General features: G+C 39.6%; 1 protein-coding gene across 2 annotated transcripts in view; it reads right to left on the reverse strand.

Moving 5' to 3' along the window:
* The window catches only part of LARS1 (leucyl-tRNA synthetase 1), a 57157-nt gene extending 51659 nt beyond the window's left edge, over positions 1 to 5498 (reverse strand). Inside the window, exon 1 of one of the 2 annotated variants that reach the window (XM_031449277.2) lies at positions 5459 to 5498. Coding sequence is in view for 1 of the 2 variants with exons in the window: in XM_031449276.2 (XP_031305136.1) it covers positions 5347 to 5352 (6 nt within the window). In the remaining variant the exon portion in view is untranslated. Of the gene's footprint in view, positions 1 to 5346 lie in introns of both variants that reach the window. The other variant, XM_031449276.2, reaches the window with a different exon arrangement.
* Positions 5499 to 15046: the final 9548 nt, after the last annotated feature.

Genomic DNA, 15046 nt, shown 5'->3' on the forward strand with positions numbered 1-15046 from the left:
CAGGGTGCTAAGCAATTTGGATTCTTTCCCAAGAATTTCCAAAAAACTAAGTATGCATAAAATATTTCCTTTTCCAAGAAAGAAGGCCCTGCATCTATCCACTTCTTTCTATTCTTGCTACTAACTGATTTCATTTAGACTTTCAGTTACTTTGCTCCCCCTTATTGCAAAATTCTCTTCTTAACAAGTAACCTATAAATTATAAGTACGTCTCTCTGTTCCTATGTATGCTGACCCCTGTATTCAATTCTAATATACAAGGACTACTGTTTGAAAAAAAAAAAGTGATGGCAGAGACGGCAGTTTGCCTGTGCAATATCCACTCCTTCCCTTTCCTCCTTAGCAACAAAAGCCCAGTCTTCTTCAGGGCCGTGCAGCAGAGGCAGTTAAGCATGCCCTTCCATGGTTCCAGATGAATTCACAGATTGGAGCTAAGGGGATTGGGTTTTAGCATGGGAGGTTTGAGCAGAAGAAAGTAAGTCACTTCCACCTGGCCCTTAAAACAACCTGCACAACTCCTGCTATAGGTGGAACAGGCACAGTGCCTAGGGCCCACAGTACCTCTAGGGGCTCACAAAAATGTTTTAATTTCTTTTAAAATCAAAAGAAAAAAGTAAACTTTTAGGTTGAAGAAAAAAAACTAACACATATTATGTCTTTACACCAACAGTTGTAAAATAAAATTTTTAACATTTTTTTACCGAAGAAAGAATCCATGAAGGCAAAAGTTATCTAGGACCTCCTGAAGCCTCATCGTACCTTCTACCCTAGCGTCATGGGTCATATGAAATCCCACTGTAACATTACTAAATTCCTCTTCCCTTTAACGAACTTGAGTTGGCTTCCATTGCTTGCAACCTGATAATCCCTAAGACATTTACCCACCTGGGTTGTGAACTCCACAGAGAAAGCAACTTTCATAGTCACCTCAGCACCACGTCCAATGCCAACAGACACAGAAATTATATGACAAGTATTTCTTGCTTGAAAATGACCATATCACTCACTTCAAAGAGGAACATGAAAGCAAGAATCTTCCCAAATTCCAGAGAACTGTGTGTTTCTTTTCACAATACTGAGCATGCTCAATGCACAAAAGCTCTTCTTTGAGGTCTCTGCTTCTCAGAAAAACTTGTTCCTCAAAACTTCTGATGTCAATTGTAATAAAATCTAGTACTGGTCCCAGCACCAACTTGTTCTATAACTTTGAGCAAGTCACTTGATCTATCTGAGCTTCAATTATTCCTTCATTGGTTCCTCAACTAGACAATTGGTTACTTTAATGAGTTAAAAGATTATTTAATAAGATCAGAATTCCTAAACTTTGGCCAAATAATTCTTCACTTTCAGGGACTGTGTTGTGCATTGCAAGATTTGCAGAAATATCCCTGGCTTCTACCCAGTGGCTACCAGTAGTACACCCCCAACTGTGATCATTCAGTCTCCAGACCAGATGTTCACTGGGGGACATCACCCCAGTAAACCACTGAACTAGATAATAAACTTTTTCACTTATTCATAGTATTCTGCAGTTCTTATAACTTTTATGAACATTAACTTATCTGATGTCAACAACAACCCTAAGAGGTGGGCAACAACCACCTTAAGAAGAAGACCAATGATTATCATTTCAAAGGTGATGAATGTGAAGCTCAGAGATCATAACAGCAAATGGTTAAGTTGGACAAAAACCTTCATCTTCTGACTTTCATTTCTGCTTTCTCTTGATACTCTGGCCATATCCCAGCTCCACCAATTACTAGCTGTAGAACCCTAGCCAAGTTCCTTAACCTCTTTCATCCTCCATTTCTCTACTTATCTGTAAAATAAGGATAATAATTTTATCTACCTCGTACTATTATTACAGGATTAAAAGAGATAAAGCAGGCCCGGGGCAGGAGCAGTGGCAGAGGCTGCTGGGTCCGCTCGCTCAGTGCACCTGCCCTCCCCTCTGGGAGCCAGCAGCCAGGCCAAAGGGAAAAAAAAAAAGACAGAGATAAAATAATGAAGGACTTAATCTAGTGCCAGACCCATGGTAAATGCTTGATAATGCTAATCATTACCACAGGGAGACAAGTAGACATCATGTGCTTTTTATTAGGTGTCAAAATGGCGTTGTGTTTATGTTTTATGAGAATTTATCATTACATTAAACTTACTAAAATATGCATTAATGAAAAAATACAGTGCCTAGAATTTGCTTAAAATGAATCCTGAAGGGTGGAGTGGGAGGGTCTGGGGAAGATATGTATGAAACAAGACTGGCCCTGAACTGCCAATTATTGAAGCTGGGTGATGGCTACATAGAAGTACATAATATTATTATTATCTCTACTTCGTTCACTATTTAAATTTCCCAAATGAAATTTTAAGAACAATAATTTTTTAAGTTGGCTATTAACTTTACTACATCACATCCCCATATCTCCTCTAAAAGTCTGATATGTAACCAAAAAACATTAAAACTGTTAAAAGCTCTATAAAATATTCTTGTAATATGAAAAAAAATTGTTTGCTCTTTACAAATTCAAGTATAAAATAAAAACTAATTTTATATCCATGCTATTCTATGTTGATTGTTTTATACACTTTACTATTGCTACGGTTTCCTCCGAAAAGTTAGAAAACTTTCATTATAGGAAGGTACTTGCAAAAGAAACTTCCCAATTAGTTTACAATTGGAAACAGTATAATGATTAAGAGAATGAGCTTCAGAATGGGACCAAGTGAATTAAAATTCTACTTTTTATTTTCCCAATCAGTAAAAAGAGGGTAATAACAGCACTTAATTTTATAGGGTTGCTCTGATGAAAAATTATGTAAAACATTAATGCCTAGCACAGAATAAGCAATCAATACATTTTAACATTTAACATTATTATTACTATTACTTGTTCTTTCTTAAAGGGAGTTCTTATTGCATTCTTCCAATAAAACTAACTTTAATGTCAGCCCAGTATCATGACAGTGTAAATAAAACACAAATATTTTCAGAGGTGAAGAAGTGAAGTGAATAAAGTAAAGTAAAACAGTAAGTTCTACCAGGAATACTGCCAATTTCCTTATAGACAACTTAAAAGAGAAAGACACACACACACACACACACACACACACACACACACACACACACACAAAATGTATTAAAGTTATCCTAACTGAAAAATCCATTCCCATTAACACCAACCAAAAAAAGAAGGACCTGCAAATTTCATACTGGCTAGGGATATCACCAAGGCAGGGTGGGGTTGGTGGGGAGGCACTGAGCAGCTTGGAACAAAAGAAAAAGTACTGGACCAGGAATAAGAAGAAATGGGTTTTCCTGGAAAGCAGTACAGCATAGTGACTGAGAAAAGAGTCAGTCTGTGAGAATTCTAATCCACTTCCATCACGTACTAGCTATGGGAACTTGGTTAAGTCTCTAAACCTGGGTTTCTTCATTTGTAAACTGCAGAGAATAAGAGTGCCTACTCAAACAGATTAGTGTGCGGACTCAGTGAGACAATACAGGTAAAATGTTAAACACTAAAGCATAACACAAGAAATGTTAATTATTGGTATTATTGGTCCTAATTCTGCTAGAATTCCAGCTCCACTAATTCTCACCCCATTGGGACTTACTGATCTTGACCCTTTTCCACTAATCCTTGGGTCCCTCCCACCCCATGTCTTCACTTCTGCCCCTTAAGTCCATTTATATAATCACCCCTTTGCCCTTCTCTTCATCATTCTTGCTTGGCCAAGCTCCAACGTTCCTATCCACCTGCTCTGCCCCTTCATCAAGGCAGCTGAAAGTGGTAGGAGATAAAAACTTAAACATGCTAACCAGCCTCAATTAAAATCCATTACCACTAATGTCAAGTGATGCCCAGGAATACTGCTAATTTCTGAAATCTAGTTAGTTACTCCTTTCCCTAGACCAGTGCTTCTCAAACTTTAATGTGTATACTGTCCAGTACAGTAGTCACTAGTCACAGGTGACTATTTAATTTTAAAATTACATTAAAATTCAGTCCTTCAGCGGGGTGGGTATAGCTCAAGTGGTAGAGTGCATGCTTAGCATGCACAAAGTCTTGGGGGTTCAATCCCCATTACCTCCTCTAACAATAAATAAACCTAAGTACCCCCCCAAAATAACAAAAATAAATAAATAAAACTAAATTTAAAAATTTAGTCCTTCAATTGTACTAGCCACATTTCAAGTGTACTAGCCACACAATGATGGAACATTTTCATCACCAAAGGAAATTCTAGTAACAGCAATGTCCTAGACAATTGTTTCATATCTTCTCCCTTTTCAAATCTCTAACACTTCCTCTCCCATCCTTATTTTTAGCTGATAAACTTGGTTCCTAATTCAATGAGAAAACAGAAGTGAACAGAAAATTTCCTCAGCCTCCCTCATCACATCCACCCAACCACATGTATACTCCGCCTTCTTTCCTGTGCTATAGGTGACTGTGGTACTATTTAACCCCTCCCCTGTGGTATGTGACACACCTGATTTCATCCCCTCTATTCTATTCAGGAACATCACTCCTGCAATCATTTATCTCTTCTGCATCAGCTTTCCCTTTCTACAGGATAATTTCCATGAGCATACAAGCACTATATAATTTCTCCTGTCTTTAAAAAAAAAAAAAAAAAAGCCCTCTTTTAACCTTCATCTTTACCCCATTCCTCTGCTATCCTTTATAAAATTCCTCAACACCACCACACACCCATCCCCATCTCCCCCGGATCACTGTCCTTTGGACATACAACCCTCTGTACAAGCTTTTCACTCACACTGTTGTCTCTGCCCAGAAATCTTTTCCTCCATATAGTTGCACGGCTTGCTCCCTTACTTTCTTTTTGCCACAACTGTCACCTTCTCAGCAAAGGTTTTCTTGAACCCTTCTTCTTGCTCTATTTATTTCTATAGCACTTACCGGCACCTGGCATATTTTACCACATACTTTAGAATGTAGCGCGCACACACACACCATGAATGCAGAAATTTTTGTCTATTTTACAAAGAGGCGCTCAACAATTTTTTGTTGAAAGGAGGAGTCAATGTTATATACTCCTCTCTCTCCAAATCGGTTTTTCGAAACCTTGGTCAAATAACACACGTGACATTAAGTAGTCTGTAAAGTTAGTTATCAGTTCCTGGCTCTTCAGGTAGCAAGAAAAGGCACATCATCACTTAAACGTGGGGGGCAATGCCTCCTCCATCTTTAGAATGGGGTTTTTCCCTTCAGGACAGTGGCTACCACATGGAGCCCCTAGTTTTTGGCAAAAGCAGACGGATTAGCCAGCCCGGTTCCACGACCCGGCCAAGAGGACACGCTTCCCGCCAAAACTCACCGCCATGGCGCCGCCCAGCCGACTGTGCAAACCCACGACAGTAACCTCAGTAATTCCCCCTTAAAGGAGTGGTTACAACCCTTCCCCTCCCTCTCGAGGCAGCCAGGCCTACCACGACACTGTAGCACACACTTCACACCTGATGAGGCAATCACCGGCTCACTAATTACCTCCGGGGGCACCTCTTAGCTTGCCGGGAATTGTAGTTCCCAGGCCTGCAGAGCCCACGTCTGGCAGCCATCTATTGACTACAATTCCCAGAGAACAACAGGATATCGGAAGTCTGCCTGATAAGCCACTCAGAGGGAGCACCGGTAGTGGCGTCACGGGCATGTTGAACTACAAAGCCCATGATGCAGTTCGGTGTAGCCGACGGCCGCGAGCGCGCCGTGAGTGACGTGGAGTTCCCTAGCTTTCAACCTTTTCACCCTTTGGCGTTGGGTTAGGTGTCTTGTCTAAATGCCAGGATGCAAGGTGTATTAGTCTTAAGTGACTGAGATGTTAATTATGGCTTGCCACTGCGCACAGGTATTTATGACTGTCGGTGGCATTCAAAAGTTCAGAATTTAGGCATTTTATAGCTATTTATTAACAATCTCCATTTTTTTTACAAAAGAGGCTGGAAACCTTGTACCTGGTCCCAGTGCCCGTCTCAGACTTTTTCATCCCTCTTACCATCCAAGGCTGATTTGTCTGAAGTGCAAGTCACTAGTCACATGTGGTTATTTAAATTTAAATTAATTAAAATTAAGTAAAATTTAAAATCTAGTTCTTCAGTCGCGCTAGCCACTCTTCATGTGCTGGAAAGTCCCTGTGGCTAGTTGTTACCATATTTGGACGCTGAGGACATAGAACATTACCATCATCGAAGGAAGATATATTGAAAAGCGTTGATCCAAGGCTTTTTATTTTATAGTGGTCAGATTAGTTAGCCTCATGTGCATTCCTTTATTAATTCAGCAAACATTCGTTAAGCATCTGCAAAACACTTGGGAGCAGCGGGTGGGGCGGGGAGTGCGCCCTGCCCAAAGTGTGTCTTCTTAAAGGGGAAAAAAAGGTAATAAAATTTTTAAGAAAAATAAATTTTAAATTATATATGTGTAGTATACATTATACTTACATTTTTCAACAACTAGTTGAAATACAAATCTAATGATAGCCTAAAACAATGCCTGGCATATGGTATGGGCTCAGTTGCTGGATAAAAGGAAGTTAAGAAGGATGTTAGCCACTATATATAAAAATAGATTTTAAAAAAACTTTCTTTTGTACAGCAAACTACGTTCAGTATCTCGTAGTAATCTTTAATGGAGAAAAATATGAAAACGAATATATGTATGTATATGCATGACTGGGACATTGTGCTGTATACCAGAAATTGATCATTGTAACTGACTGTACTTCAATAAAAAATTTTTAGAAGAAGGAACTTTAGGTTATAGAGAACCTACCAGCAGCTCTCCTGCTTCTGGGCACTCACACATACAAATATTCTCCATCACTTTCCACACCCTCCTCCTTTAGCTATCCACCATTTAGACATCACTTCCTAATAGACCAAGTCTTCGTTAAATGTCTTTTCCTAGATGTTCCCTGAAGCACCCCCTTCCTGCTCTCCCTTGGGAAATCTATGTCACTGAACTTTAATTGCCTGTTGATTTATCACTGGACAGTAAGCTCCATGACATCAGAGGCTACCTAGCACAGTGTCTGATACATAGTAGGTACCTTATAAATACTGAATGAATGAATGAAAGAATCCTCATCCTCCACAGCTGTTATAACTATGGTTATACTTTCCTGTTCCAGTTCTGCCCTACCCAGTACTATTTGTCAACTTCGATTCACCAGCTTCCAATCCACACTGGTAATTGAACAACAGTTATTAAGCACCTCCTATGAACCTGACATAGAGCTAGGATATAGCAGGGAACAAGACAGACATGGCCCCTGCCCTCATGGAGCCTACAGTCTAAAGGGCATGAGCCATCAAAGAAGAAAATAAACAAGTCATTGTGTGATGACAAATAATAAAAATTATGAAAAACCTACCTGCATACCTCCAACTTCGCCTTTTTTAATTTTCCTATTTAAATGACGAATATTCTTTTTTTCAAGGGTGATTTGGTTTTCATGCATTCAACAAAATTTTTTTAGCCTCTACTTTGTACAAGGCCCTAGCCTAGATGCTGGAATCACAACACTTGAACAAGACAAGGCACAGTCACCTCCGTCTAGTGCAAGAGGCAAACACTGAAGCAGTGAGAAGCCATGGGAGGTCATGGAAGTGTTTTCAGTGAGGAAGGGACATGGTCCCATGTGTGTTTTATAAAGAACACTCCTGAAGAAAGATTGGGAGGGAGCAAAAGCGGAAGCAGTGGCAGTCAAGGTGGAGAAAGGTAAAAAGAGTCAAGAGATATTGAGAAAATGAAAACTATTATGGCTTAATGATATGGCTTTATAATTGGAAATTGTCGATTCTTCACCATGCCATGTGGAATACCCTCTCTAGATAAATGAAATTAGAAAGGTAGCATACTGGATAAGAGCTCAGGCTCTGAATCAGACAGACTGAGTTCATCATTTACTAGCTGGGTGACCTCGGGCAATTCAATTAACCATGCTGTAAAATAAAGGTAATAATAGTAAGTGCCTCATAGGATTGCTATGAAGATTAAAGAAATAATATACATTTGGGTATAAACCCTACATATATATATATATATATGCCTGGCATATAATAAGTGCTTTAAAATGTCTGCAGTTTTTATTATTATTTTAGGAAAATTGGTCTATAGACATTAATCTGATTAAAAAAGAAAAAGCTTACCTGTACCTCATAATAATCTCTTTCCTTGCCTAACTGAGCTAATTATCATCGTATAATTGTGTGGTATACCTTCGTCAACTCCCAGACCATACTGCACTCATTCTAAAAACTGCGCAACAAAACTCACTTCCGCCTTGTTTTTGGTTTTTGTTTTTTTTTTTCCCCCAAACTCACCCCACCGGTCACTCTACTCAATTCAATTGAATCAGCATTTCTAAATTTAGATCCATAAGGCTATCATTAGCTTTGGCTTGTCTGGAGTCCCTTTTTATTTGTTTTTCACGCCTATTTACCTACCATCCCTCCCTTTATATGACACAGTCAAAGGAAGGAATCATGGGCGTTTATTTTCATACTTCTGTTCCACAGACATGTGGCACTCAATAAATATGATTATCACTCCTCTAACCTATTAGCCACTTTTTGTTTTTAAATGTTTTTTTTTTTTGTTCCTACATTAGTATTCCACCTTTAGTTTTATGCTTCCTGAATGGCAAACAGATTTCTTTTTTAAATGATAGAGGCAATGAGTACAAAGAGAAAAAGAAAAGACCCTCCTAGGACTTATGGACTTGAGCCGTTCCTGGGGTTGCTCTGCGTGCAACCTCCAACAGTTAATGGGCAGCAGAGGAAGAGTGTGTGCGCTGGTTGTGCTCACCAGCTTTGGAGTAAGATGCCTGAGTCTGACTTGCAGCTCTGTTCTCATGCTAGCCCTGTTCCTTCAACCTGGGGACTCTGGTTCCTCACATGTAAAATGCGGATACTTGATAACACCTACCTCCTAGGCTTGCTGTGAGAATAAAATGAACTTTACCAAGCAAGGTGATTAGCCCAACGTGTGGTTCATGGTTCAAACGCCCAAGAAATATTAAGCTAGGGAGAAAGAAAGAGAAGTGGTGAATACTGGAAGCCAGCCTGATCAGTGTTATGGTCTGAATGTTTGTGTCCCCACAAAATTCATTTGTTAAAATCCCAATGCCCACTGTGATGGCTTAAGATTTGTGAGGTACTTAGTCAGGAGGATGAAGCCCTTTTGAATGGGATTAATGCTCTTATACAGGAGAACCCACAAGCTCCCCACCCCCTTCCACCTCATGAAGAGACAAAGGGAGGTGTTGGACCTGAAACAGGGCTCTCACCCAGCCATGTTGGCACCCTGATCTCAGACTTTCAGCCTCCAGAACTGTGAGACATAAATTTCAGCTGATTGTAAGCACCCAGTCTGTTCTATTTTGTTACAACAGTCTGAAAGGACTAAGGTCATCATTTAATTCATGGGAATTCTAAATCTGACTGACTTCAGCTAGGAACAAGTAGCCCTGTTAATTAGGGAGACTTTTATATTTAGACAAATATAACCAATTTAGAGAAGTTGCACTTCTCAGGTACCAAAATTTCAAGAAACCCCTGTTGCCTAGATTTCGCTTACAGTGGTGATACTTGTAATTCTCCAGAATTAGAAATCATTCTCTCACACCATGCCAGTCTAGACTCAGGATCTACATGCTTCAGCCTGCTCTTGTCACCATTCCACAGAGCACTGCCAGCCCTGTCATGGGTCATATGTGAAATGTGACACCTGAGTCATAAAAATGCTGCTTGTGGTTCCTAAATAGCCTACCTATCCAAATTGCTACCACCATTTCCACCACCATTGTGGAGCAGTCTGGGGCTTCTTAAGAAATGGAAGGAAGGAAGGAGAGAACAGGCAGATGGAAAAGAAGAAAGGAAGGGGTAAAAACAAAGCAACAGGTGGTGGGGGGAGGATATAGCTCAGTGGCAGAGTGCATGCTTAGCAAGCATGAGGTCCTGGGTTCAATCCCCAGAACCTCTATTTGAGTAAACAAATAAATAAAAATTTAATTACCCCTCAAAAATAAAAAAAGAAAGTAAAAAAAAAAAAAAGAAATAGGTAAAGAAAATCAATTCTCTATTATTGATTCCAATTTCAGTGACTATATTTTTTTAATTTATTTTGTGAATTTACAACATTTAAGATTCCTATTTTTACAGTATCAATGAAACCATGATCTAAACTATATAAACTGGGGGTATAATTGTGGTCTTACTTTTATTTTTTCCTATTAATTGGTCAGGCTGCCATTAACTTACTAGGCAGAAGTCAGTACCTTCCTCTAGATGCTCTTCCATGCAGTGTCCGAGAATGTAGGCTCTAATGCCAGATTGCTTGCCTTTGAATCATGGGCACCACCACCCCACCCATTCCAAACTTGCTATGTGACCTTGGGCAAATCACTTGATCTGCCTGGCATGGTGATAATAGTACTACTTACCTAGTAATAAAGTTTTGATGACTTTTGCAGCCATTCATTGATATTTATTGAGCATCTACTGTATACTAGGTTTTGTTTTCAGTGCCAAGTATATAATGTGAGCAAGGAAGACAAAATCCTTGACCTCATGAAAATTCTAGTTAGAACAGGGTAGAGAAAGCAAATAAGTGAAAAAGTTTCAGACCACAAAAAATGTTGTGAAGAAGATAAAACAGGATTATGTAACAGAGAATAACTAGAGGAGGGACGTGGGTTTGCTAATTTAGATGGGGTGGTCAGAGAAGGCCTTCCTAAGGAGGTGATATTTGAGCTCACAAGAAAAAGGCAACCATCAAAAGATGTGTGGATAAGAGTTCCAGGAAAAAGGACCAGCAAGTGCAAAGGCCCTGAGGTGAGAAGGAGCTTGAAATGTTTGGGAAACCTAAGATGCTTTTTCCTCACTCCTCTCTTCTCAAGCATCCAGTACCCCTTCCTCACATTCAACTGATGACTGCTTCTTAATTCCCTGAAAACACAGAAGCAATCAGTAAAGAACTTCCATGAGTTCCTTTACTATGTCTACCATCATACCGCCATCCCTTAACATGTGCTCTATTTTCCTCCCAGGGATCCTATTAAGACCTACACTCCATTTGTACACTCAAGTCCCATTGTCTTTTCCTACTAAGAGATTTTATTCCTCCAGTTGCCCACTGCACCTTCAACATCATCAAATTTTCTTTCTATACTAGATCATACTTACCTGCATTCATATTTCTAACTTAATGCAAGCAAGAAGACAAGCAAAAGAAAAATACAACAAAATGCAAACAAACCCTATCCTCTCTACCCCATGACATCTTTGGTACCTTCATTGCTCTAATCTCCTTTACAGCAAAACCCTTCAAGAAAACTGTCAATACTGTCTCTGATTCCTCACTTCCCTTTCTTTCCTGAACTTTTTCTAATCAGGTGTTTACCCTTCTATTCCATGTAATTGTCCAGGTCATCAAATGATCTCCATGCTGCCAAATCCAATGATCAAGTCTGTGTCCTCATCTTACTTGATACAAGAACTACATTTGACAAGTTGAAAACTCCATCTTCTCTGAGACACATTTCTTCTCTGTTCTTCTGCCTCACTGGCAATACCCTCTCAGTTTACAGGATATTACTCCCCTTCTTTCTAAATAAGAGAATGCCCTAATGGCCTTTCTTTCTAGATATATTCACTTCCTAGATGATCTTAAACAGGCCCATGGTTTTCAACACACTTTACATGCTGATGAATCCCCAGTTTTTAACACCAAGCCCAATCTCTCATAAACTCCAGACTCACTGATCCAACTGTCTATTTGACATCTTCATTTGGATTTTTATATTAATTACCTATCATGCCTAACAAATTACCCTAAAACTTAGTGGTTTAAAAAACAATAACCATTTATCACCTTTCACAGTTTCTATGGGTCAGAAGTTTGGGAGCAGCTTGACTTGGTGGCTCTGGCTTAGGGGCTTTCATGGAATTGCAGTCAAATGCTGGCCAGGGCTGCAGTCATCTGAAGGTCTGATGGAGACTGGATGTTGGTAAGAAGTCTCCTTGTGGGCCTCTCTGAAGGGTTGATTGAGTGTCTTCGGACACAGTAACTGGGTTTCCTCAGAACAAGAGACCCAAAACAGGAGCTACACTGCTTTTTATCCTAGACTTGGAAGTCAATGACTGTCACTTGCAGTGTATTCTATTGGTCATACAGGCAAGCTTTGATCCAGTATAGGAGGAAAGTACACATGGGTGAGAACAGGAGGTAAGGATCATTGGGGGCCATGATGGGGGTTACCACCATGTCCAATGTCTAAGACAATGTCTAATGTCCTATTTATGTCACAAACTTAATTCAAGATCTACCAACCATTCTCTAAATCTGCTCCTTCCTCATTTTCCCCATCTCAGGCCAAACACCTTAGTGTCATCCTGAATTCCTCTTTGCATTTCATACCAACAATTAATGTCACTAAAACTCATTGACTCTGCCTTCAAAATATGTCCAGAATCCAACTTCTTAACATCTCTTTCAGTGCTAGTCTAGTCTAAACCTCCATCATATCTTGCTTGGATTATTGATTTCTAACCAGTTTCCCTACCTCCACTTTTGTCCCTTCCAGTCTGATAACCACGAGGCAGCTACACTGATCCTGTTCAAAAATAAAAAACTAAATCAGATAATTTTATTCCTCTGCTTAAAACCTTCAGTGTCTCCCAGTCTCACTCCGAATAAGAAACCAAAGTCCCTACCATGGCTGACAAAGTACTCCATGATCTGGCTTCTCACTGCGTCTCTAACCTCTTCTCCCATCACTTTCCTCCTGTTTCACTTTGTTCCTGCTCCATTGCTTTCCTCTCCTCAAACTTGCCAAATTAGTTCCTGCCTCAGGGTCTTTGCACTTCCCTGGAAAGCTCTTCCACGAGATAGCCACAAGATTAACACCCTTACTTCCTCCAGAGCACTGCTCAGAGTCCTCATCACTCTCTCTCCCCTCACTTTGCCTTATTTTTCTTTGTAAAATGTATCCCACCTGACTTATGATAGAGTTGTTTATTTATCATCATTCTCTTTCTGCTAAAATACATCTCCAAGAGAATGCCTATTTTCTCCACTGCCGTATCCCCAGGGACTATCATACTGCTTTGCCTACGATCAAGTTGTAATCAATATTTCTTGAAAGAAGGAAAGGCTGAATGCAGGAATTGCAAGAGGCGAATCCATGCAAAATTGGTTGGCAGAGTGCCTGGCACTTGACAAGTATGAGTTATTACCATTTGATGTGTCCAAATCCCATGGGGCTTATTCAATCCAAGGAAGAGAGCGCAGTTGTCTTCTAATATCAGAGGAATAACCAGAGGGGCCTGGAGACCGGTCAGTCCACTGTTGCTGTTTCATGCTTAAAAAAAAAAAAAAAAGAAAAAGAAAAAGAAAAAGCTCAGTACAGCAGTGGAGCTTTGCACATTTCTCCTGGATGCCTTTCTAATCTGCAAGGATGGTAGACCTGGGTCCCCATGAAATCCTTGGAGAATGGGGCAAGGACTATTTCTGGTATGCATACACTCAGAGATGCCACTTCAACTTTTTCTCCCTGTTGACACTGCTCTTAGTGTGTGAAGCACCTTTTTGTTGTTTTTTTTTTTTAATTGAGATACTTACAGAGTCAAATGCACTTCTAAGAAATGAGGCAGAGAGAACTTCTGTACATTTTTCCTAATTTCCCCCAATGGTAACATGTGCAAAACTATGGTATAATATCATAGTCAGAATATTGACATTGACATGTTTTATGTGCATTCATTTTGCCTGTTTGCAGTGTGTGTATAATTCTATACAATGTTATCATCACTCCTGTAGTTCCTATACTTACCCTGACAGTTAAGACACTGCACAGTTCCCACACCACAAGGATCCCTCCTACTGCCCTTTAAAACCACACCCACTACCCTTCCACACCCCCATCTCTGTCCTCTGCTCCTAAAATTATGTCATTTTCAAAGTGTTATATAAATGGAACCATACAATATATAATCTTTAGGGGCTGGCTTTTTTCCTCACTCAGCATAATTCATCCTGATTGCTACATGTATCAGGAGTTCCTTCCTTGTTGGAAGGAGGCATGGAGTGGCACTCCATTGTATGTATGTATCACATAGTTTAACCATTCACTGGTTTAAGGTCATCTGGGCTGATTCTTGGTTTTGGTTATTATAAATAAAGCTGCTATAAACATTTGTGTACAGGTTTGTGTGTGTAAACATAAAAGGCTTCCATTTCTCTGCCCAAGAGTATAATTGTTGGGTCATATCATAGTTGCATGTTTAATCTTTAGAGAAAATACCAAAGAGTTTTTCAGAGTGGCCGTACCATTTTACATTACACTAACAAAGCATGAGTGATCTAGTTTGTCTACATCCTTATCAGCATTCAGTGTTGTCAGTTTTTTTTATATATATTACCCATTCTTATAGGTGCTTAGTGTGAAGTAACTTAAAAAAAAACAAAAACCAAAAAACCCTTACAACACAGTTCTCTTAGGAAAACAAATCTACAATTTCATAACGAAGAGAGACTGTTTCCAGTGATTGACTCACTGTTTGCTAACTCACCTTGTCTTTTGCATAACTAAGATTCAAGCGACCTTTATTAAAGTGACTTTTCTCTGAGCCAGACAGGCTGCTCCAGGTGACCCAAACTCAGGAGAGACTGATCTTTTGATGGGTATGTTGTTTAATTAGCTGATCATTTGCAAAGGCACAGACATGAGAGGTTCTGTTTGTAAGTATAAGCTTCTTAGTCTGAAATTCTACCAAAGCTTAATTTAACTACATGTAAAGGAAGCATCTTGTGATTGTAAATTTCACAGAGAAAACCTTAAAAATGACCCTCGAACTTCTTTTACTGTACATCTGGGACATTCTTAGCCACAGAGTGGAGAATAAGGACCATAACAAACAAACAAACAAACAAACAAATGGGCATGATCCACCTTGATTTTGGAACGCCTATCTACCCCTGTCAACACTTGAGTGAGATCACAGCATTGACTACTCTTT

This window comes from Camelus dromedarius, chromosome 3 (genome assembly GCF_036321535.1).
Source record: "Camelus dromedarius isolate mCamDro1 chromosome 3, mCamDro1.pat, whole genome shotgun sequence".
Lineage (NCBI taxonomy): Eukaryota > Metazoa > Chordata > Mammalia > Artiodactyla > Camelidae > Camelus > Camelus dromedarius.